The 25,174-nt window shown below is 40.1% G+C and overlaps 1 protein-coding gene across 4 annotated transcripts in view; it reads right to left on the bottom strand.

The window, feature by feature from the left end:
• Nucleotides 1-25,174, bottom strand: part of LSM14A (LSM14A mRNA processing body assembly factor) — a 59,535-nt gene that overhangs the window by 11,140 nt on the left and 23,221 nt on the right. For all 4 annotated transcript variants that reach the window (XM_003816189.5, XM_034946474.3, XM_055104180.2 and 1 more), the window contains exons 2-6: nt 22,326-22,489; nt 20,207-20,336; nt 7,883-8,005; nt 1,634-1,810; nt 1,273-1,338 (exon numbers count right to left, since the gene is read on the bottom strand). In XM_003816189.5, coding sequence (XP_003816237.1) covers nt 1,273-1,338; nt 1,634-1,810; nt 7,883-8,005; nt 20,207-20,336; nt 22,326-22,489 — 660 coding nt within the window. The remainder of the gene's footprint in view (nt 1-1,272; nt 1,339-1,633; nt 1,811-7,882; nt 8,006-20,206; nt 20,337-22,325; nt 22,490-25,174) is intronic.

Raw genomic sequence — 25,174 nt, 5'->3', positions numbered from 1 at the left:
TGTAACATGAAGAAAATTCCATTCCCAAAGGCATAGAAAACAATGAAAACCAATTTTATAATCCTAACTTGAAACTGACACAAAACATAAAAACCACAAAAGTAGAAGCCATAGGAAAATGTAAATATAAACGAACAAATCCTTCTAGCAGGAAATACTCAAGAACATATTAAAAGATAACTGCCTGGCTGGGTGCGGTGGCTCACGCCTATAATCCCAATACTTCGGGAGGCTGAGGTGGGTGGAAAATAAGGTCAGGAGTTTGAGGCCAGCTTGGCCAACATGGCAAAGCCGTTTCTACTAAAAATACAAAAATTAGCTGGGTATGGTGGCACGCGGCTGTAATCCCAGCTACTAGGGAGGCTGAGGCAGGAGAATTACTTGAACCCGGGAGGCGGAGCTGCCGTGAGCTGAGATCACACCACTGCACTACAGCCTGGGTAACAAGAGTGAAACTCCATCTCAGAAAAAAAAAGGCCTACCACTAAGTAGAATTTTTTTCCAGAAAAGTAAAATTTTTTTTTTTTTTTGAGACAGAGTCTGGCTCTGTCGCCTAGGCTGGAGGGCAGTGGAGCAATCTCGGCTCACTGCAAGCTCCACCTCCCCAGTTCACGCCATTCTCCTGCCTCAGCCTCCTGAGTAGCTGGGACTACAGGCGCCCGCCACTGCGCCCGGCTAATTTTTTGTATTTTTAGTGGAGACGGGGTTTCACCATGTTAGCCAGGCTGGTCTCGAGCTCCTGACCTCGTGATCCGGCCTCCCAAAGTGCTGGGATTACAGGCGTGAGCCACCGTGCCGGGCCCAGAAAAGTAAAATTTTAAAAAATGTTTTTATTTTAAAGTAATTATAGAAAAGAAAAATTGAAAAACTAGTTCAGAGTCGTCCCTTGTGCCCATCACCCAACTTCCCAAACTCCAACAGTCACATCTTATATAATTATGGTACATTATCAAAACCAAGAAACCGACACAGGCACAATCTAATTAACTAAACTACAGACCTTGCTCAGATGTCACCAGTTTGTACATGTACTCATTTTTTGGTATGTCTTTATGCATAGTTCTATGATGTTCTACCATATATAGATTTGCAAAACCACCACCACAATCAAGATAAAGGACTGTTCTGTCACCACAGTGACACTCCCCTGTGCTCCTCCTTTACAGTCACAACCCCCGCCTTTCATTTTTTTATAGTAATTATGTATCATATATTTAAAATATTCTCCCTGTTGAGAAGCATAGAATATGACTTTTAGATCCAAGAACTTACCTACTTGTCTCTTGCTATCATTTCTGAGTTGCTCATTTTCTGGCCTTGAAACTTTGTGTACTTCAGCTACAGAAGAAGACATGCAAAGTGCCAAATCAACTCAGGGCACATCATCAAAAACTTCCATAGTTAGAAATGCAAACAAACAAACCAAAAAACCCAAAACAAAGCCTGTGCAATGTCCAAAAAACTATACCCACACCACCACCACTTTGAGTCAAATTTGAAAGACCAAACATTCTATCATATTCAGTTTAATTTTCTGGGATCATTCACATGAAGTAAATCCTTCTAATGAAGATAAAGTGAGTGGAAAACATTGATCAGTCAATTAAGGAACAGTAAACAGCTAAAGTTCTACCTCGCCTGTGCTCCTGATTCTCTCCTGCCTTTTGGCTGGCAGATGGCAAAGGCCTGGTTGATACAGGACTCCTTCTCCCAACAGCTGCTGGAGCAGGTACGTGGGCTGAGGCGGTCTGCACTGCTTGTTCCATGGTTGGGCTTTTTCTCAAAGGGTCTAACTGAGGGCTTGAGCGACCTAAAATGTAACCAAAAGATAAGAAACTACCCTATTGGGGATTTCAAAATAATCTAGACCCTAAAAAAAATTGTCCAGAGTTTTATTTCTACCAATTCAAACCCTTAGCACGAATTTGAATTAATCCACTTATCAGACCAGATATTAAGAATGGTATCCTTAGTGGGCTTGTCATTAGGTTAAAAATAAAAAATAATAATAATTTAAAAAAAACTTCAACAGCTTCAAAACAACTCCCTCCCCCTCACAATTTTATCTGTTATTTCTACTTAGCGGAAGAGTTTACATCCAAAAAAAAAAAATTGCTGCCAGGTACGAGATTCCCTAGAATTATCAAAGGTCATGTTGTAGTCAGGTCAAACACAGGTTTTCGCCAATGACAACCATAAGACTATGGTGACTTGTTTTAATCTTTCTTAGTACTTTCTGTAGATGACTAAAACAATACCTTTACATCTATCTACAGGTATTAACTCCATTAAATTTCTATTATAAGAAAGTAAAGGGCCAGGCGCAGTGGCATATGTCTGTAATCCTAGTCCTTTGGGAGGCTGAAGCAGGAGGATCGCTTGAGCCCACGATTTCAAGACCAGCCTAGGCAACATGGCGAAACCCTGTCTCTACTGAAAATACAAAAATTAGCCAGGCGTGGTGGCGCGTGCCTGTGTTCCCAGCTAGTCAGGAGGCTGAGATGGGATAGCTTGAACCCGGGAGGCAGAGGCTGCAGTGAGCCGAGATTGTGCCACTGCACTCTAGCCTAGGTGACAGAGCAAGGCCCTGTCTCATAAATAAATAAATAAATAAATAAAGTAAAGTAAAGTAAAAGAACTACAAAGTTAGGTGAAGTTCTTTAATGCTTTAGGGGCTTGGGTAATTAAACATAAAAACTAAAAGGCCAGCAAAAAAACAAACAAACAAAACCAAAAAACAAACAAAAAAAACCCTTCAGATAATTACACAGTAGCCATACTCATTCCTTGCCTTTTAAAAGAACTCTTGGCAAGTTTTTGCTTAATATGGGGTTTGGCTGGGCGCGGTTGCTCACACCTATAATCCCAGCAATTTGGGAGGCTGAGGTGGGCAGATCGCTTGAGCTCAGGAGTTCGAGACCAGCCTGAACAACATGGCGAAAGCCTGTCTCTACAAAAAAAATACAAAAATTAGCCAGGTGTGGTGGCACATGCCTGTAACCTCAGCTACTCAGGGGGCTGAAGTGGGTGGATTGCTTGAGCCTGGGAGGCAGAGGTTGTAGTGAGCCGAGATCGGTCCACTGCATCCAGCCTGGGTGACAAAGCTAGACTCTGTCTCAAAAAATACAAAAATAAAAGAGCCAAAACAAAAATTGGGGTTTGTACTTATACATTATATTTTTCCTTTTATGAGGTCGCCTGGTCACAGCATGAACTGAAGAATGTAACATCGGGTGCTCCCATCATGCTTTCTGTCCTGATAAATGTTTGCTGTACATCTCTGCTTAGGCACTCACATCTCATAATTATTCCAAAATATAATGTTTTGCTTAAAAAAAAAATGCTCATTTCATGTAAAAAAATCCCCCAAATATGTTGTAAATGTTACTGTCCATCTGTGCATATTTGCAGGTGTCAAACAACTGGTGAGTGCTGACAATGCATTATTATGTACCTAGATGATTCAGGGATAATTTATTAGTAATATTTCCCCAATTTATGATTATCTAAAGTATGCAATTACAAATGTGCAATACCATTTCAGCCATTAATGGCAAAGTTAGCCAAATAAATGATCATTTATCAAAACCCAGAAACCGACACAGGCACAATCTACTTAACATTTCAAAATTAAGTTACCACTAATAGAAGCATTACAATTTTTCCACTGGATTATAATGGGAAATCATGGTTTATATAAGTTTTGACCTATGAAAAAAACATTTTATAATCACTTATAAAACACATATTGTTTTGTTTTTGTTTTTTAGGGACAGGATAGGGTCTTGTTCTGTCGCTCTGGCTGGAGTGCAGTGGCGCAATCACAGCTCGCTGCAACTTCTAACTCCTGGGACCCAATGATCTTCCTGCCTCAGCCTCTTGAGTAGCTAGGACTATAGATGTGTGCTACCACACCTTGCTAATTTTTTTTATTTCACGTGTCTTCCTGAAAAAGCCTACTGCTACAGTTAATTTTATGGTACTACATTAAATCATCTTATAAGTTTATAAAACTTCTTTATCAAGGCTTTTGAGAAAAGATCCTATGGCTCACAAGTACTACAGAAGTACAAGCAATGGGGCAATCGGAGCAAGTACAGAAACATTTGTTGTGTACTTAAAAAGCCTTTTCACTATTAAGGCCTACTAATCATCATGATGCCAGTTTTGTTATAAACAGGGAAATACAGGTGATACTGTGATACTGGATACATTATTAGGAATAAATCCAGAAGTGATTTCTGCATATTATAGACACACTCCCTTGAGCTATCTTCACAATCTTATCACACTTAAAAGAAAATTCTAGGAATTTTAATTTTGTGAAATTCAGCAATTTTAGTTGATAAAACTTAAATGCAAACTCCTAGGACTTGTCATTTGTCATAACTTTATGTAAATACACCTCTTTCTTTTAATAAACACATACTTCAAAATTTTTAACATTTTAATCTATTTAAAATTTATATATTTTTTGGTGCTCAGTATGAGGGAAAGAATCTAGAGTGACTTTCTCCAAATGATCAGGCAACATTATTAATTGGAACAGACAGCCTTCTCTCCACTAATTTAAAATAATACCTTTATCATCTACTAAATTCTTTTAAGATGAATTCTTGCTCTGTTGCCTAGGCTAGTGTGCAGGGCCGCAATCACAGCTTGCTGCCACCTTGACCTCCTGGGCTCAAGCAATCCTCTAGCTTCAGCCTCTCAAGCTGATAGGCGCACACATCACGCCAGCTAATTTTTAATTTTTTTAGAGACAGGGTCCTGGTATGTTGCCCAGGCTAGTCTCAAATCCCTGGCTTCCATCTTGAACTCGCAAAATGTTAGGGTTTCAGGCATGAACCACTGCACCCAGGATAAATTCTTATTTATACTCGGATCTGTTTCTGCCTGCCTATTGCTTTCTATTCATCTCTTTCTTTTTTCCTGCATTGCTACATTTTATTATCATGTCAGTAAACCCATTACTTTTATTTTTCAAATATGTCCAGCCACACTTCCATGTTTATTTTAAAGATAATCTGTTTTACTAAGTTCTCCTACTATTCTATTTGCATTGATTTTTAATTAATTTGCAATAAATTTGGTAACTATGAGGAGTAAAGTCTTCCCAACATCTTTTTTTTTGGGGGGGGGGACAGGGTCTTGGTTCTGTCGCCCAGGCTGGAGTGAGGTAGTGCAGTTAGGGCTCACTACAGCCTCGGCCTCCTGGGCTCAAGTGATCATCCTGTCTCAGCCTCTTGAGTAGCTAGGACCACAGGTGTCCACCATCATACTCTGCTTATTTTTAAAATTTTTTGGTAGAGATGAAGTTTCACTGCGTTGCCCAGGCTGGTCTCAAACTCGTGGGCTCAAGTGATCATCCTGGCTTTGCCTCCCTAAGTGCTGGTACTGTTCTTGTTCTTCTATCTAGGAATAAGATATGTTTTTTTCATTACATGCAACTTTTATGTCCCTGTCTTACATTATTTATCATAGAAGTTGGTCATATTTCTTAGTATGACCAACTTATTTCTTATTATATATTTTGTATACAATTTCTATTTTGCATTACTGTAATCATCTTTTCTCCTCATTACATAATCAATGGATTAGGCTTTAGGACTATTAATTTTTTTTTTTTTAAGATGGAGTCTCGCTCTGTCGCCCAAGCTGGAGTGCAGTAGCGTGATCTCGGCTCACTGCAACCTCTGCCTCCCGGGTTCTCCCACCTCAGCCTCCTGAGTAGCTGGGATTACAGGTGCACGCCACCATGCCCGGCTAATTTTTGTATTTTTAGTAGAGATGGGGTTTCACCATGTTGGTTGGCCAGGCTGGTCTCGAACCCCTGACCTCAGGCGATCCGCCTGCCTTGGCCTCCCAAAGTGCTGGGATTACAGGCATGAGCCATCGTGCCTGGCCAGAACTACTGACTTTTGTATATTTAATTTACATTTTGCCTGTGCCTAATTTAAGTTCCTTATTAGTTCTCATTCTTCATGAATAATGCTAATTTCAATATTTATGCTTCTTTTTCATGTGTTCCTGATTTAACTAAAAATTCCAGAATAGGCCGGGCACTGTGGCTCATGCCTATAATCCCAGCACTTTGGGAGGCCAAGGTGGGTGGATCACTTGAGCCCAGGAGTTCCAGACCAGCCTTGGCAACATGGCGAAACCCCGTCCCTACAAAACTAGCTGGTGGTGCTTGCTTGTGATCTCAGCTAATTGGGAGGATGGCCTGAGCTCAGGAGGTAGAGGCTGCAGTGAGCCATGATCACACCACTGCATTCCAGTCTGGGAGACAGAGCAGGACCCTATCTCAAAAAACAAACAAACAATCTTTAGAATGTTTAAAAATTAAGCAAGTAGGCTGGACGCAGTGGCTCACATCTACAATCCCAGCACTTTCGGAGGCCAAGGCAGGTGGATCACTTGAGGTCAGGAGTTTGAGACCAGCCTGGCCAACATCAGGAAACCACATCTCTACCAAAAATACAAAAAAATGAGCTGGGCGTGGTGGCACGTGCCTGTAATCCCAGCTACTTGGGAGGGTGAGGCAGGAGAATCGCTTGAACCTCGGAGGTGGAGGTTGCAGTGAGCTGAGATTGTGCCACTGCACTCCAGTCTGGGTGACAGAGCAAGACTCCATCTTAAAAGAAAAAAAAAAAAAGAAAAAAATTAAGCTAATCAATATGAGTAACAGTAAGAACTATTTCAAAATATCTTAAGTGAAATACATAAGATTATGTTTAGCATTGAATTTTTACCCTTAATAGCTTTTTAAAATACTGTCTTGTGACTATAGGTCTTTCTGAAATGACTTAACATTGTTTTACTTAAAAACAAAACAAAACAAAAACCATTCATATAAAGCAATGAGCCAAAAATACCCATTTCTAAAGTGCATAAAAATAGATAAGGAAAAGCCGAGCATGGTGGCACAAGGCTGTAGCCCCAGCTACTGGGGAAGCTAAGGTGGGAGGCTTGTTTGGGGCCAGGTGTCCAAGGCTGCAGTGCACTATGATCACATCTGTAAATAGCCACTGCATTTCAGTTTGGGCAGCACAGTGAGACCTATCTTTAAAAAAAAAAAAAAAAAAAAGCCAGGCCCAATGGCTCACGCCTGTAATCCCAACACCCCAACACTTTGGGGAGGCCAAGGCAAATGGATCGCTTGAGCCCAGGAGTTCGAGACCAGCCTGGGCAATACAGGGAGACCTCATCTCTAATAAGTAAATAAAAGAAAGAAAAAGATTAAGAAAAAAGGAAGAAACAAAGATAAGAATAAAAGGTATGGATAACCATTTAAAATTATGAGACTGGCTGGTTGAAGAGCAGAATCTTAAGAAATAAAACAATCCTTTAAGAAGCTTATTAAAATATAAATCCTCAGGCTCCAGGGATTCTGATGTATAAGTCTCAGGATTTAAATTTTTAAGAAGCACCCCAGATGATTCAGTTGTGGGTAGCCTACACTGAGAACCACTACTCTCCATCCTGTGAGGATGTTAGGGAAAATGTAACAGCATAATACAGTTTTTTTCAGATGATATTTCCAATTCATCTTGGATAGCTCAACTTTAATGGTGAGTATGAGCCTAATTTGATATATTTAAGTGTTACATACAAGTTATATAATTGCTTTGCAAAAAAAGTCCAACTTAGAGAATGCTCAGCATTTCAGTTTCATGATCTAAGAACTGTAATAAGTCTAAATAGTGAGAGTCATTCAATAATATATTCATTGCAATATAGCGATTTGGAGAAAAATTTTAAAAGAGCCAAACAGAAATTATACACGTGATTTACAAGCTGCAAAAGCTCTTACATTCAGAAAGACAAAAACCACTATAAAAGTTTAGAATGGAAACATTTTAGGGATGAGATAGCTTACCTTGAGATAACTGTGTTTTTAGAGATCTTGTATCCTGTGTAAAGGCAGAACCAACCGCACTACTTTGGGGTAAGGTACCACTGTTTGATGTTTCTGTTCCAAAGGATGTCAAAGAGCTTCCAGCTTAAAGAGATGTTTTTAAATGATAAAAAAATTTTAAAAAATGTTTGACATTATTCAATGATATAAAGTAATGCAGCATTTTAATGATGGTAATTGTCTACCTCTCCCCCCAGCATCTGTACAAATTAATAATCTTGGAAATTAAAGTGTACTGAATAGTTTGGGAATTTTATGGCAATATGGAGGGCAGGGGAAGGGGGAGCCAATATACTGTCCACTATCCTTGGATGCAAGCAATGTTTATAACACATGGAGTGCTGTCCTAGGCAGTTATGCAGATGGGACAGCAAGGACCCATACCAACTAGAGAAGTAGCAGAAATGGTACATTCAACACCAACATTAAGGTTCAATGATTCTAATACTAAGTATCTGGACAAACAGCCAAATCAGCAGACAGGTTTACGAGGAGCTTTTTTAGCATTTCCAAGGCAATAGACAATGCATTGACTCTGGTTTCAATGCTTCCCCTTAAGATAGGACTGTGAGGCTGCATTCTGCCTAAAGCAGCTGCAAAAAGTTCTGGCAATATGAGTAAAAAAGTCCCTAGAAAGGGCCCAATTCTCTGCCATACTAGGTTATATCAAATTTCTTCTCTAAGTTTCTACAGTACTTAGGGATCATTCACTTTTGATATACTGTGCTCTTTCCTTGGTATTTCATCTAAGCAGGTTTTCACTGTATTTCAACAGTACCTCCCCCTTCCACAACCTCTAAATCCAACCTAAAGATGGTAGTCAGAGTGATTCTTTACAAAATATAAATATAATAACATTATCGTGCTTTAGACCTTCTGATGGCTTCCACTGTCCTCAAGATGAAAGTTCAAACTATTCACTTCAGTTAATAAAACCTACCTCTTCTCTCAACATTTTCTATATTTTCACCAGTCTAGCCCACAGCAGAAGTTTATCCTTCTGCTCCTAAAACACATGAAGATTACAATCATGCCCCTTGCAATTTGCTCATTTTCAGGTTAGTCAACTCCAGTCCCTTCAACCATTACTCACTTCACATGGTCTTTAGGACACTCTCCCCTTCTTTTCTTGGACTCCTAATTTAATGAATTCTATTTGTTCTTATCCCTCTTAAAATGTGGCTTTAGGGCCGGGCGCAGTGGCTCACACCTGTAATCCCAGCATTTTGGGAGGCCGAGGTGGGCAGATCACGAGGTCAGGAGTTCAAGACTGGCCTGACCAATATGATGAAACCTCGTCTCTACAAAAATTCAAAAATTAGCTGGGCGTGGTGGCGCATGCCTGCAGTCCCAGCTACTCAGGAGGCTGAGGTAGGAAAATTGCTTGAACCTGGGAGGTGGAGGTTGCAATGAGCCAATATTGGGCCACTGTGCTCCAGCCTGGGTGACAGAGTGAGACTGTCTCAAAAAAAAAAAAAAAAAAAAAAAAAAAAAAAAAAAGTGGCTTCAGAAAGCAGCACAGTATCTTAGACAAGGGGAGCCACTGGGACTCCCTTGGAGGTGCAGTCCAGTCTGGCTGCAGCTCCAGTAAGCTCAGGAGAAGCCTAACACAACTTCCCACAATATCCCGGTAATGTGGGGACTAGCGCTTTCAAGAATTCTGTGGGGAGTAGAACCCATCCAGTTATTTCTAGTATTCCTGGGTGATGACCAAGACATCAGCCACTTTGACGTATATTTGCATCTCCAGGCTGCTCTGTGTTTCCTCACCTGGCTTGGCCTCCCATTGCTTGTCCTCTGGATTACGCATTCAATGGTTAGAGCAAATCTCTTCCGTGAGTTCCTGATCATGCCACACCCCCCTCGCTCTACTCCAATTCTACTACCAATTTATGTCTATAATCTATTCCAAATTATTTTTAATTTATAGTTTAAGCCAGGGGTCAAGTTTTATTTTTTCCACAGATAACCAGCTGCTGCAACACCTCTTGTTAAAACAATGTCTTTTCTCTCCATTGAACTGTCTTGGTACTCTGTTTTAAGTATCTGAGTGGGTCTATTTCTGGATTCTCTATTCTTTATTCCTGGTCTGTTAACGTGGTAAGTTACAACTGATTTTCAAATGTTGCAGCTTCGCAGTCCTGAGATAAACCTTTGTCATCATATACAATCCTTCTTCTGAAGTGCTGGCTTCTACATCTAATAAACATTACTACGTTTATGTTCATGGGGGACAATGATCTATAATTTTCTTGTAACGATCTAGTCACAGTTGGTATTTCAGTTATTTGGCCTTGGTTATAGGGTCAGCAAATATTTCCTCTTCCTCTATTCTCTGAATTTTCTTTTTTTCTTTTTGAGATGGAGTCTTGCTCTGTCGTCAGGCTGTAGTGCAGTGGCGCGATCTCAGCTAACTGTAACCTCCGCCTCCTGGGCTCAAGCGATTCTCCTGCCTCAGCCTCCCGAGCAGCTGGGACTACAGGCGTGCGCCACCATGCCCAATTTTTTTTTTTTTTTTTGTATTTTTAGTAGAGACAGGGTTTCACCATGTTGGCTGGGCTGGTCTCGATCTCCTGACCTCGTGATCTGCCCACCTCGGCCTCCCAAAGTGCTGGGATTACAGGTTTGAGCCACCGTACCCAGTCTTTTTTTACTTTTTCAGAGACAGGGTTTTGCTCTGTTGCCTTGGCTGGAGTGCAGTGGCACAATCATGGCTCACTGCAGCCTTGAACTCCTGGGCTCAAGAGATCCTTTTCTGCATCAGCCTCCTGAGTTACTGGGACTACAGGCATGCATCATGGTGCATAGCTATCTGAAAGAGTTTGTGTAAGATTAGTAAAAATTATTTCTTCCCTAAATGTTTGGTAGAATGTAACAGTAAACAGTCTAGAATTTTCTTTCTGGGTGATTTTAAATTACTGTTTCAATTTCATTAGAAGATATAGAGATATTGAGATTTTATTTCCTCTTGTGTTGGTTTGCTATTTTTCAAGAAATTTGCCCACTTCATCCAAACTATCACATTTGTTGACATTCATATATTCCCATATTATTCTTTTAAGGTCTATACTGACGTCTACTCTTTCATTCCTGGTATTGGCAACTTGCTTGGTTGTTCTTTCTTTCCTTAATCAGTTTTGTTAGGGACTTACCAATCTTATAAAATAAAAATAAGAAATAAAAAAACCCACCCAAAACAAACTCTTGACTTTGCTGATAATATAATCTATTTCTATTTCATTGATTTCTGCTCTTATCTTTTTATTTTCTTCCCCCTCTACTACTTTTGGAATAATTTTCTTTCATTTTTTTTCCTAGCTGTCCCCTGGCGTCCTCACCAACTTTTCTTAGAGACATGGTCTCACTCTGTCACCCAGGCTAGAAGGCAGTGGCACAATCATAGTTCACTGCAACCTTGAACTGCTGGGCTCAAGGAATCCTCCCACTTCAGCCTCCCAAGCAGTTAGGACTAAGGGCATTCACCACCATGCCCAGCTAACCATTTTTCCTAATTTTTTTTTTTTTTTTTTTTTTTTTTTGTGAGACGGAGTCTTGTTCTGTCGCCCAGGCTGGAGTTCAGTGGTGTGATCTCGGCTCACTGCAACCTCCGCCTCCCGGGTTCAAGCGTTTCTCCTGCCTCAGCCCCCTGAGTAGCTGGGATTACAGGCACCTGCCATCATACCTGGCTAATTTTTGTATTTTTGTAGAGATGGGGTTTCACCATGTTGGCCAGGCTGGTCTCGAACTCCTGACCTCAGGTAATCTGCCCGCCTTGACCTCCCAAAGTGCTGGGATTACAGGTGGGAGACACCACACCTGGCCCTTTCCTAGCTTCTTAAACTGGTAGCTTAAAGCACTGATTTTAAAAATTCTTATTTTCTTTTCCTTTTTATTTGAGACAAAGTCTTGCCCTGTAACCCAGGCTGGAGTGTAGTGACGTCATCTTGGCTCACTGCAACCTCTGCCTCCCCAGCTCAAGTGATTCTCCCGCCTCCGCCTCCCAAATAGCTGGGACTACAGGCGCATGCCAAGACGCCTGAGTAATTTTTGTATTTTTAATAGAGACGGGTTTTTATCACATTGACCAGGCTGGTCTTGAACTCCTGACCTCAAGCGATCTGCCCATCTCAGCCTCTCAAAGTGCTGGGATCATAGGCATGAGCCATTGCGCCCAGCCGAAAATTCTTGTTTTCTAATACATGTATTTAAAGCTATGAAAATTTTTCTAAACACTGTTTTAGCTACACCCACAAACTTTCTGGTCATTAAATTGAAAATAAAATTTTTTTAATTTAATTTTTTCTTTTTAGAGAAAAGGTCTAGCTCTGTCACCTTTCCTGGAGTGCAGCGGCAGAATCACAGCTCACTGCAGTCTTGAATTCCTGGGCTCAATCAAATCTCCCACCCCAGCCTCCTGAGTGCTAGGACTACAGGTATGTACAACCACACCCAGCTACTTAAATTTTTTTTTTTTTTTTGCAGAGACAAGGTCTCCCTATGTTCCCCAGGCTGGTCTTGGCCTCAAGTGATCCTCCCACCTTGGCCACCACCCAAAGTGCTGGGATTACAGGTGTATGCTATCACATCTGGTCTAGATTTAAAATATTCTCTAATTTCCCTTGTAAATTCTCCTCTGATCCATTAGTGATTAACAAGTTTACTTGATACTAAATTATCTGGGGATTTTTCAAGTTAACTTTATTAATTTCAAGTTTATTTTGTGGTTTAATAATATACCATGTATGATTTTATTCCTTTTGGAATTTAGTGTGACTTATTTTATGGTCCAGCATTTGGTCTATATTGTTGAGCAGTTCATGTCTACTTAAAACAATATTCTGCAATTGTTGGGTATACTGTTTTATAAAAGTTACACATTTAGGACTGTTGTATCTTCTTGATGAACTGATCCTTATCTTTACGAAGAACGCCCCCCCAACCTTTACCTCTGGAAGAAATCCTGATCTTTAAGCTCCTTTGTCTGATATTAATGTATGCTACACACTTTTCTTGTTATTGCTGATTGCTGTTTGTATGGTATACCTTTTTCTATTCTTTCACTTTCAGTGCATTTCTTATAAACATAATATAGTTGGGCCTTGTCTTTTTTTTTTAAATCAGTCTGACACTCTCTGCCTTTTAACTGGAATGTTTAATTCCTTCACATTTTACCAAAGTAGATCTTTAACAATCTTTCTTTTTTTTTTTTGAGACAGGGTCTCGCTCTGTTGCTCAGGCTGGAGTACAGTGGCATGATTTCAACTCACTGCAACCTTCATCTCCTGGGTTCCAGGGATTCTCCTGCCTCAGCCTCCTGAGTAGCTGGGATTACAGGCGCACGCCACCAAGCCCGGCTCATTTTTTTTGTATTTTTAGTAGAGACAGGGTTTCACTGTGTTGGCCAGGCTGATCCTGAACTCCTGACCTCAAATGATTCACTCGTCTCAGCCTCCCAAAGTGCTGGGATTACAGGCCTGAGCCACTGTGCCTGGTCTGATCTTTAACAATCCTTAGTTTAACATCCATAATGGTTGAAACACCCCCCTGGCTTTATGCTAACTGTAAAGTTCGTAAGCATCTCTTCAAGGCTTCATTACTCAGTGATTAAAAATTAGTCTCTACAAAACACTGGAGACCTAAGAGAACCATCCTCCAATATGGTTTGGCTATTTAATCAACTAAAATGTACCCACTGATGGTCTATTCAGCCAATACTCCTCCATCTGGCACATAAGATTATAAGACTTAAACAATCAACTGGAGTAAATATAACAGAAAAAATATCTAATTGCTCCATGTTTCTTCACTGTAATCCTTGCTATAGAATTACTTTAAATAGCTGGTCAATCTATACCTTTCACTGTTTCTATGAATCCTTTTTCTAACTGCAGCAGTAAGCTCTTGCTACTGTTCAATGGTAACACAGGGAAATACTGTTTTGGTGCTTCATTTATTGTGAGATGTTTAATTTTTCCAAGAGTTCAGAAATTAAGGCCAGTAATGATCTAATCTCTTACACATAAGAATTATTTTTGCATCAGTTTTAAGAAAAGTCCGCCAGGCGCGGTGGCTCACGCCTGTAATCCTAGGACTTTGGGAGGCCGAGGCGGGCGGATCACGAGGTCAGGAGATCGAGACCATCCTGGCTAACACGGTGAAACCCCGTTTCTACTAAAAAAAAAAATACAAAAAATTACCCGGGCGTGGTGGCGGGCATCTGCAGTCCCAGCTACTCGGGAGGCTGAGGCAGGAGAATGGCGTGAACCAGGGAGGTGGAGCTTGCAGTGAGCGGAGATGCGCCACTGCACTCCAGCCTGGGCAGCAACAGAGTGAGTCCTTTAATTCTACCTGGTATATTATTCTTCTCAATGTATGAGAGTATATATTCTTCATATACTTGCCAAGAGTATGCATATAATCAAGCTTTTGAGTTTTTGCCAAACTGATAGTGAGAAATGGTGTCTCAGTGTAGATTTAATTTGTATGTTTTTCACTATAAGCAAGATTTTTTTTTTTTTTTTTTTTTTTTTTTTTTGAGACACAGTCTGGCTCTGTTTCCCAAGCTGGAGTGCAGTGGCGTGCTCTTGGTTCATTGCAACCTCTACCTCTCAGGCTCAAGCAATCCCCCCACCTCAGCCTCTGGAGCAGCTGGGATTACAGGAGTGTGCCACTATGCTTGCCTAATTTTTTTTTTTTTTTGTAGAGCCAGGGTTTAGCTATGTTGCCCAGGCTGGTCTCCAACTCCTGAGCTCAAGCAATCCTCCTGCCATGGCCTCCCAAAGTGCTAAGGTCTTTGTACTCCAGGCTGGGCAGCAGAGCAGGACTCAGTCTCAAAAACAAAACAAAGCAAAACAAAACAAAAACCAAACCAACCAACCAAATGGAAAAAAAAAAAAAAAAAAAAAACTTACTAAAAAGCAATAATAAGGGTGGGCATGGTGGTTCCCAACACTTTGGGAGGCGGAGGCAGGCAGACTGAACCCAGGAGTTCGAGATCAGCCTGGATAACATGCTGAGATGCTGTGTTTACCAAAAATACAAAAATTAGCTGGGCATGATGGCATATGCCTGTAGTCCCAGCTACTAGGGAGGTTGAGACGAGAGGACTGCTTGAGCCCAGAAGGTCTAGGCTGCAGCGACCCGTGGTTGTGCCACTGTACTCCAGCCTGGATGACAGAAAGAGACCCTGTCTCAAAAAATAAATAAATAAAAATAAAAAGCAATAGTAATAACACATGAAAACGTAAATATATAAAAATTTTCTCATCAAATAGCAATACTGTGATCCAGATTCATTTACATTTCCTTTTAAAATCAGAATACTAGGAATCAAAAATGAAAAGAGGCCTAGCTTAAAATGTGGTTTACTTTGTGCCAACAAAAGCTAAATTTGGCTGGGCATGGTGGCTCACGCCTGTAATCCCAGCACTTTGGTAGGCTGAGGCGGGCGGATCAAGAGGTCAGGAGTTTGAGACCAGCCTGACCAACATGGTGAAACCCTGTCTCTACTAAAAATACAAAAATTAGCTGGGCGTGGTGGCGCATGCCTGTAACCCCAGCTACTCAGGAGGCTGAGGCAGAAGACTCGCTTGAACCTGGGAGGAGGGGGCTGCAGTGAGCTGAGATCGCACCACTGCACTCTAGCCTGGATGACAGAGCAAGACGCCATCTCAAAAAACAAGCTAAATTTAAGTTAATTCCTTTTCTGAAAAACATCTGTTACCCTGACCAATGCCACAGCTTTCCTCTTCCTCATTTGGTAACTTCTAACACTTAGTTTTCTAATTAGCCACTCCACAAATTATCCTAACCAATATGGAAATCAATTAATCAAAAATAATCTGACCCTGCAAAAATTACTCTACTGACATGGAAAATGCCAGTAAAATCTTCTACTTTTGTGACACCCAAGTAATAAACCAACAACCCACAATAATATTAAAATTAGATTAAAATATTTATAAAAGCATTTCACAACGACAAAATACTCTGATTAGAAAGTAAACCTTGAAGAATGGCAGAAGCAATAGTTACTATACAGATACTACGTGCTTGATCCTGTTCAAATTTCTGAACATAATTAGTTACATAAACTTCATGGTAACACAAGAAGTATAATGATGATCTCAAAGTCAGTTAACTATGTAATTTAGTCAAAGGAGCCTCAAAAAGGATAATACAATTTGCAATCATTCCTTACTTGAATCCCCAGGAAAGGATTCTAAGTTATAGTTAACATACAGTATATCTTGATTTAACATGAACAAATAACATTGATCTTACTACTGGATTTGGAAATTTATGGACCAAAGTTACACTATTTCACCTAAAGTAAGTCTAAAAGGAATTAATTTTTAATTATGAAAAATGTCAAACCTATGTTAAAATTGAAGGAGTATACAGAATATCAATATATTCTTCACCTAGACTCATCAACTGTTAACATCTAACCAAACCCACTCTGTTTCTCCATCTTTATACCTTAATATGCACATTTTTCTTTTGTTTAGAGAGGCTAAAATCAATTTGGCCCTTTTACTTTTAAATACTTCAAAACCACCTCCCCCAAACAAAAACACTTTCCCATATGATTAACCAGAAAATTAACAGTAATAACAAAATCCAACAATTAGTCCATACTCAAAAGTTCCTTAGTAGTCCCTAAAATGTTCTTCACACCAACTTTTTAAGTTTTCTTTTTCTCCCCTGCAGGAAACAAACACGCCAACTTTTTAAAAGCCCAGTATTCGATTCTATATTACATTTGGATGTTATGTCTCTTCAGTCTTTGCCAGCCTAAAGCAGTTCTGCTGCCTCTCTCCATTCTTTGTAATATTGAATCTTTTGAAGAGTGTGGATAACTGTCTCGCAAAACAACCCACCTTCTGGATATATAAGCCCATTTCTTCAAAATTAGATTCTGCATTTTCAGCAAGAACCCCAGAAAGGTGATATTATGTTTTGCCCCCCACCCCAATCATCACAACAGGAGACACATAATTGTTCATGGCAATGCTAAACTTGAGCACTCGACGAAGCTGGTAACCACCAGATGTCTGTGTTACAAGGGTACATTTTTCCCCCTTTGTAAATTGTGGGATGATACTTTAAGACCACCTTAATATGCTGTCCTAACACCTTTCACCCAATGACTTCAGCATCTAATGATAATCCTCGCTAATTATTATACTGAGATTAGAAAATGGCAATTTTCTTTATCTACCACTGCTTCTACTTATTAGCAGGCATTTTTATATGAAAAAAGTATGTCTTTTCCTTTGTTTTTCAATGGGCCCTTGTTCCTTTTAGTGGGGAGTGGTATTTAGAAACTAAGAGCTGAGTCTACATGTGTCCCTTGCTACGGGGTTTCCATTGTTTCTAGGTCCTTTCTATGAACAGAGCTAGGAAATAACCAGTTTTTAAAAAATGAGTCCATACGCATACCATCTATTTACATTCAGCACCACAGGGTTCTTTCTCACCTTTCCCATTCCATATTTATATCTTCCGTCTCCATGGTAAAAACACTATTTCCCAACATAAGTATTTTATTCATTTGCCCTTTCCTATAATACATACAAAACAGTTTAAGAATTAACACCTGGCTGGGTGCAGTGGCTCACACCTGTAATCCCAACACTTTTGGAGGTCAAGGTGGGCGGATCACTCGAGGTCACAAGTTTGAGACCAGCCTGGAAAATATGGGGAAACCCTGTCTCCACAAAAAATACAAAAAAAAATCTAGCCGGGAGTGGTGGTGCATGCCTATAATCCCAGCTACTCGGGAGGTTGAGGTGGGAGGATGGCTTGAGCCTGGGAGGCGGAGGTTGCAGTGAGCTGGGATCGTGCCACTGCACTCCAGCCTGGGTGAGAGCCAGATCTTATCTCAAAATAAATAAATAAATAAATAAATAATAACACCAATAATACAAATCAAAGTCAAGTTTTCTTAGTAGTTCTATTTGTTGTTAGAATATATCCTACTAAGAGTGTAAAAGTTATCTGAATTATTTTTTCCTCTGTGTGGTTTTTTTTGTTGTTTTATTGAGACAGAGTCTCACTCTGTCGCCCAGGCTGGAGTGCAGTGGTACGATCTCGGCTCACCGCAAGCTCCGCCTCCCGGGTTCACGCCATTCTCCTGCCTCAGCCTCCCGAGTAGCTGGAACTACAGGCGTCCACCACCACGCCCGGCTAATTTTTTTGTATTTTTAGTAGAGACGGAGTTTCACCGTGTTAGCCAGGATGGTCTCGATCTCCTGACCTCGTGATCCACCCGCCTTGGCCTCCCAAAATGCTGGGATTACAGGCGTAAGCCACCGCACCCAGCCCTCTGTGTGGTTATATTATCAATTTAATATGTAATAGCATCTGTGGTTTCTATTCATTCAGTTTTATTTATTTATTTATTTATTTTTAGACGGAGTTTTGCTGTTGTGGCCTAGACTGGAGTGCAATGGCACGATCTCAGCTCACTGCAACCTCTGCCTCATGGGTTCAAGCGATTCTCCTACCTCAGCCTCCCTAGTAGCTGGGATTACAGGCATGCACCACCACCACGTCCAGCTAATTTTGTATTTTTAGTAGAGGTGGGGTTTCTCCATGTTGGTCAGGCTGGTCTTGAACTCCTGACTTCAGGTGATCCGCCCACCTCAGCCTCCCAAAGTGCTGGGATTACAGGCATGAGCCACCGCACCCAGCTCATTCAGTTTTAGTTTGCTTTTTTTTTTGCCATTCTTTGTTATTTTGTGAATAAGTAAAACATTTAAATACTTAAGACACATCTGTATAAAAAGTATATTCATAGGAAGGAATTTAACAATTTTAATAAAACTTATTAGCATATGAATGAGTTTCAAGATACACCTGAAACTAAATTTGTAGTGCAGTGAAACAGTAAACTGATAATTATTTCAATGAAATTTTAAAAGATTAGGGGCAAAAGCTTGAGATTTAAAGCTGTTTTTTTCTTTTACACTTGAGCTTAGCCAAAAGGCTGAGAAGCGATTTTTTTTTAAAAGCTGTTCTTTACCGTGGGAATAAAGGTGTACTTAAACGCTAAAATGCACAGCTATAAAAACAAAACAACACTGAGCTAATCTGATTACATCCAGCTTTTGCACTCAATAGCCCTTGACCCTCCAGTCATAAGCAAGCCTGTCATTCGCCCAGCCCTGCTATACATTCTCATTATAGTTTCGTTTCAAATCCAGTGTTACAGAAACAAAACACCAAGCCCTCAATCATGCTATGCGTATCTTTATGTGTGCATGTCTTATGTATGTTTAAAATAAACATTTTTAAATGTTTTAGGCCGGGCTTGGTGGCTCACGCCTGTAATCCCAGCACTTCGGGAGGCTGAGGTGGGTGGATCACTTGAGGTCAGGAGTTCCAGACCAGCTTGGCCAACATGGTGAAACCCCATCTCTACTAAAAATACAAAAAAATTGGCCGGGAGTGGTGGCGCACACCTGTAATCCCAGCTACTCAGGAGGCTGAGGCAGGAGCACTGCTTAAGCCTGGGAGGTGGAGGTTGCAGTGAGCGGAGATCATGCCACTGCACTCTAGCCTGGGCAACAGAGCAAGACTCTGCCTCAGAAAAAAAAAAAAAAAAAAAGAAAAAGAAATTAAGAAGAAAAATTTATTAATTAAAATCCAGGCCAGGCGCAGTGGCTCACACCTGTGATCCTAGCACTTTGGGAGGCCGAGGCAGGTGGATCACCTGAGGTCAGGAGTTCAAGACCTGCCTGGCCAACACAGCGAAACTCCACCTCTACTGAAAATACAAAAATTAGCTGGGTGTGGTGATGCATATCGTAATCCCAGCTATCTGGGAGGCTGAGGCACGAGAATTGCTTAAACCCACGAGGTGGAAGTTGTAGTGAGCCAAGATAGTGCCACTGGACTCCAGCCTGAGTGACAGAGTGAGACTTTGTCTTTAAAAAAAAAAACAAAACAAAACCAATTACCAATAAGATTTGGTAGCTATTGGATATACCTAGTATATCCAATTTGGTAGATTTGGTAGATACTGGATATACCTAGTATATCCATTTTTTTTTACCTAGTAAAAAAAAAATGTTACTCTGTGAAAGCTGACTTTTAAAAACCCACTAATATCAATAAAGGCTTTAAGATATCATCAAAATGTGTTCTGAATACCATAAAACAAAGTTACAAAAGGAACATCAAACAACATTTCTAATAGTTTGTGTTGAGTTTCTATACCTTTGTGGTAAAGAAAGGAAGAATACAAAAACAAAAAAAGAAAAGAAAAAGAAAACATACCAACACCAACAGCACCAAACTGCTGCCCAACTAAGGAACTTGGACTGAACTGACTGTATGTGGGCATCCTGCCGAAAGGTCCATAAGAACCCATGGACTGGAATGAAGAAGTCGATGAGCCTAGTGAGGACTGAAGGAAAATCATGAGTTATGTTTCCAAGCTCTAAGCAACATGTATATAATGAAAAAAAAAAATCCAGATTTTTACACTTTTAAGAAAACTATTAAATTATAACTACTAGATATAAAATGAATTACAATATGCACTTAATATTAAAATAGCCAAACAACCTTTTGATTTCAGTATCTGTCTATAATGTGCCAATTATACTCAATGTGACTTACAAATATTTCTTTCTACAATAAACTCCCCATTTGAATTAAGAGTTTTATAGATTGAGGAAAGAATTAAAGTTACTTAAGTAAAGTAACTTTGCTTAAAGAAAAATATGAGGAAAATCACACTTAGTAATAATGAGTTTTAGTCTGATGTTGATATAAATCTCACGTATGATTTTACTCTTATTTTCAATCATTTGAGGCCTACTATTAAATTCACAGACGTAGAAACAAACATATCCCACATAAAACCATTTACTTTTTTACTTATAGTTACATTAAGCTGAGGAACATTTTATAAAAACTTTAACTTAAACCTAAAGCATATAAAATATATAACATATATTAATACATGTATACTTCATATATTATCTTACTATAAACTGTTTCATAATATAAACATGAAGTGTATTAAAGGCTACCAGGACATACACTCACTGATGGCAGGACCTTTTCTGTGTGTTCACCACTAGTGTTAAGCACATGCCAGATACTCTGTAAATACTACTGAATGAACGAATAAGGAGATCAAGTAGAAGTTTATGATTATTGGAAGAAGTTATTCAACACCATTTTCATATGCGCTCTCTTAGTTTTTCTCCTTCCATAAAACCGATTACTCAAATAACTGGTTTCCTGGAGAATTATCAAAAGCCATATAAAAGAGACAGTAAGGTAACACCAGTGTTTGGTGTAGGGAGCTATCTCTATTAAGAATGTGTCTCTTCCTTCTCCATTTAAAGAGATTCACATTTCCACTTCAGGCTTCCTTTCACCAAAATAAGACTTAACAAGGGTAGGGGTAGATGAAAGCAGAGAATTTCTCCAGCTTATGCTGCAAGAATAAAATTTACAATTCCTTATTAAAAAGCTTAAATTGGGAGATTTAAGAGCTGATCTAAATATGTTAAAATACATTGATGTTTGTGTTTTCTTATTATATAACATTGCAGGCCAGGCACAGTGGCTCATGCCTGTAATCCCAGCACTTTGGGAGGCTGAGGTGGGCGGATCACCTGAGGTCAGTAGTTTGAGACCAGGCTGGCCAACATGGTGAAACCCCATCTCTACTAAAAATACAAGAATTAGCCGGGTGTGGTGGTGCGTGCCTGTAATCCCAGCTACTCAGGAGGCTGAGGCAGAAGAATCGCTTGAACCCGGGAGGTGGAGGTTGCAGTGAGCCGAGTTCGCGCCACTGTACTCCAACGACTCTGTCAAAAAAAAAAAAAAGAAAAAACAAAAACCAACACTGCATATTATAACATATGCAGAACAATGTGATTTTGCTTTTTTTTTTTTCCCATTAAGCCTAATAATCTTACCTAAGAGTAGCTGTTATTGCCTTGGTTTGCAATATAAACCATATCTCAATAGCATGGTAGCACGGATCCTAGATTCTGAAGCAGGCTGCCTGGATCTGTTCAAATTGTGGCTCCATCTGAACTTCCTCACTTGTTAAAAGTGAGAATAATTATAGTACCAACCTCAGAGGGTGTCTTATATGCACAGCACTTCTACAGAGTAGCCTTCAATGTTAGCTATGGTAATTGTTGTTGAAATTAGAAAATATTTCATAATAAATTCCTCAGCTGTTTCTTACCTTAGTTCTAATTTATGATACAAAGAGAAAAACCTAGATGAGAACATCATCCAGTAATTTCAGGTATCCCAGTAACTTGGAAATGATAAGCTACATGAACATTCAACTAGAGAGAAAAAAGCCAAGGCTAACCCTGTGCGGAGTTTACCTGTACTCCAAGACAAATTTACCATCAGTTACCTGAACAATAGCTGGGTCTTGAGGCAAAGAACACTGTGGTTTTGGTGGCTCACAAACAGTAAGGTCTTTAATGTCACTCCCACGGAATATAATGTATTCAAAGACTTCATCTCGAGGTGGTATTGGACGATCTGTCGGTCTGTCTTCTGTACCAAAGGATCGAACTGGCAAGAAAACAAAGGATATGAGATGTGTGACTACTCATCACATTCAGGTAGTACCCCAGATTCTAAATGTTGTATTTCAAGTACTAAGCAGTAGTTCTGAAATGTCTGAGAAAGTATTCATTAATCTATAGCTAAAAAAGTTTTTTTAAAGAGGAAAATAGAATGGCTTTTGCCCGAAGTTAAATATATGCAATATAAAAGACTATCTGTATTATGAGGTTGTGTTCCTCTTATATTTTTATTTATTTGTATCTTTAGTGGTTGTAGTGGGGTGTTAAAATGTCCTTTCATTATTTATTTATTGATGAGACTGGGTCTCTGTCCCCTAGGCTGGAGTGCAGTGGTGTGGTCATGGCTTCCTGCAGCCTCAGCTTCCCGGGCTCAGGCGATCCTTCTCTCTCAACCTCCCATGTAGCTGGGACCACAGGCATGTGCCACTAAGCCCAGCTAACTTTTTTTATTTTTTAGTAGAGATGAGGTCTTACTATTTTGCACAGGCTGGTCTTGAACTCCTGGCCTCAAGTGATCTTCCTGCTTTAGCCTCTCAATGTGCTGGGATGAAAGGCCTAAGCCACTGTGCCTGGCTCACGGTTAACTTATTTTTAATGTCCTCATTCAACAAAATAAAAATTAGCAACCTATGTCTTTCTTGGGGAAGGAGTGGGAGACAAAGATTCCTCCAGTCTACAAAATCTCAAAGTTTGGGTATTGACCTTTGGGACACAGAGAGCAATGAAGGTATTAATAACATTTACCTTGCTGAGCAGTAAGTCCTCTAGAAGCCAAGTCAAGCAGCTGCCAGCTACTCAGCCCCATGGGACAGCTTGAAATACCCTAGTTACCTAAAATATCTACCATATAATTAAATCTGATTATTTTAACAATGAAGACAGCATTACTCAAAGTTAAACTGGGGACCACCTGCAACACAGTAAGCTGGCTACAAATAAAGATTTCTACCGAATCTTTTTGCTGGGGACAGGGTCCAAAAATCTGCATTTTAAGCCAATTTCTGGCTAGGCACAGTGGCTCATGCCTGCAATCCCAGCACTATGGGAGGCCAAGGTGGGAGGACTGCTTGAGCCCAGGAGTTCGAGACCAGCCCTAGCAACACAGTGATGTTCTGTCTCTACAAAAAAATAAATAAAAAAATTTTAAAATTAGCCAGGTGTGGTAGTGCATGCCTGTAGTCCCAGCTATAAGGAGGCTGAGGTATGAGGATCGCTTGAGCCTGGGAGATTGAGGCTGTACTGAACCGTGGCTGCACTGCAGCCTGGGTGACACAGCAAGACCCTATTTCAAAATAAGTAAATAAAATAACCAAATCCCCAAGTTTCTTATAAATACAAAAGTTTCAGGTTCATTGTCCTGGGAGATTTCTGAAAATGTCTGCATCCATACAGAAGTTCCAAATAGAGAATATGAAACATCATATTTCATTTAAAGAGTACCCTAAAGGAAGTAAACCCCTTAACATTTCTATTTTTTTTTCTTTTTTTTGAGATGGAGTTTCATTCTGTTGCCCCAGCTGGAGTGCAGTGACGCAATCTTGGCTCACTGTAACCTCTGCCTCTTGGGTTCAAGCGACTCTCCTGCCTCAGCCTCCTGAGCAGCTGGGATTACAGGCATGTGCCACCATACCCAGCTAATTTTTGTATTTTTTTTAGCGGAGATGGGGTTTCACTATGTTGGCCAGACTGGTCTAGAACTCCTGACCTCAAGTGATCCATCCGCTTCGGCTTCCCATAGTGCTGGCATCACAGGCGTGAGCTACCGCGCCTGGCCCCCTTAGTATTTTTAATGCATACGCTTTTTTTTTTTTTTTTTTTTTTTTTGCAGAACTGATGCAGCGCTCATGCCTGTAATCCCAGCACTTTGGGAGGCCAAGGTGGGCAGATCACTTGAGGTCAGGAGTTTGACACCAGCTTCAACAAAATGGTGAAACCCCATCTCTACTAAAAATACAAAAAATCATTAGCTGGGCATGTTGGTATGCGCCTGTAGTCCTAGCTGCTCAGGTGGCTGAGGCGGGAGGATTGGCTGAACTCAAGAGGCAGAAGTTGCAGTGAGCCAAGACGGCGCTCCTGCACTCCAGCCTGGGTGACAGAATGACAATCTGACTCCAAAAAAAAAAAAAACAACAACAAAAAAACACAACAAAAAGAATGTTATTTCAGTGTAAATAATGTCCTATACTCTTATTCTAAAAGTTCTTTCTAGTACTTATGAGACTTCCAGGAAAGACAGTGGCACAGGTAGTTTGGCAGAAGATCCTTCCCTAAAACTAAAGGAAAGAAACAAAAAGGAAGTTAAAATATCCCTAAAATCATGACAAGTTCTCAAACTCATACCACGAAATTTTATTAAATAGTATCATTCAGGTACAGAATGAGTTAGTTGAAACTGAAAGACCAACCCCAGAATCCATACGTAAGTATCCTCTGCCCTCTCCTGCCCCCAGAGAAATTTTGACTAGCATCTTCAACTTGCTAAGATGGGAACAGGGACTGTGGAATGCCCTACCTGAAGCTCCCTTTCTCTGATGGCCAAACAGTACTTTAGCAGGCAGGAGGATTTTATATTTTTACCTTTATCCAAAAGGAAGGATGAGGAGGAGAAAGGACTAATTACAAATAAATCAATCTCACCCCTAACCTCAGTACCATCAAAACAAATAAAGTC

Source organism: Pan paniscus, chromosome 20, assembly GCF_029289425.2.
Source record: "Pan paniscus chromosome 20, NHGRI_mPanPan1-v2.0_pri, whole genome shotgun sequence".
NCBI classification, from domain to species: domain Eukaryota; kingdom Metazoa; phylum Chordata; class Mammalia; order Primates; family Hominidae; genus Pan; species Pan paniscus.
The sequence above is the reverse complement of the archived record's forward strand: the minus strand, read 5'-3'. Positions and strand labels throughout refer to the sequence as shown.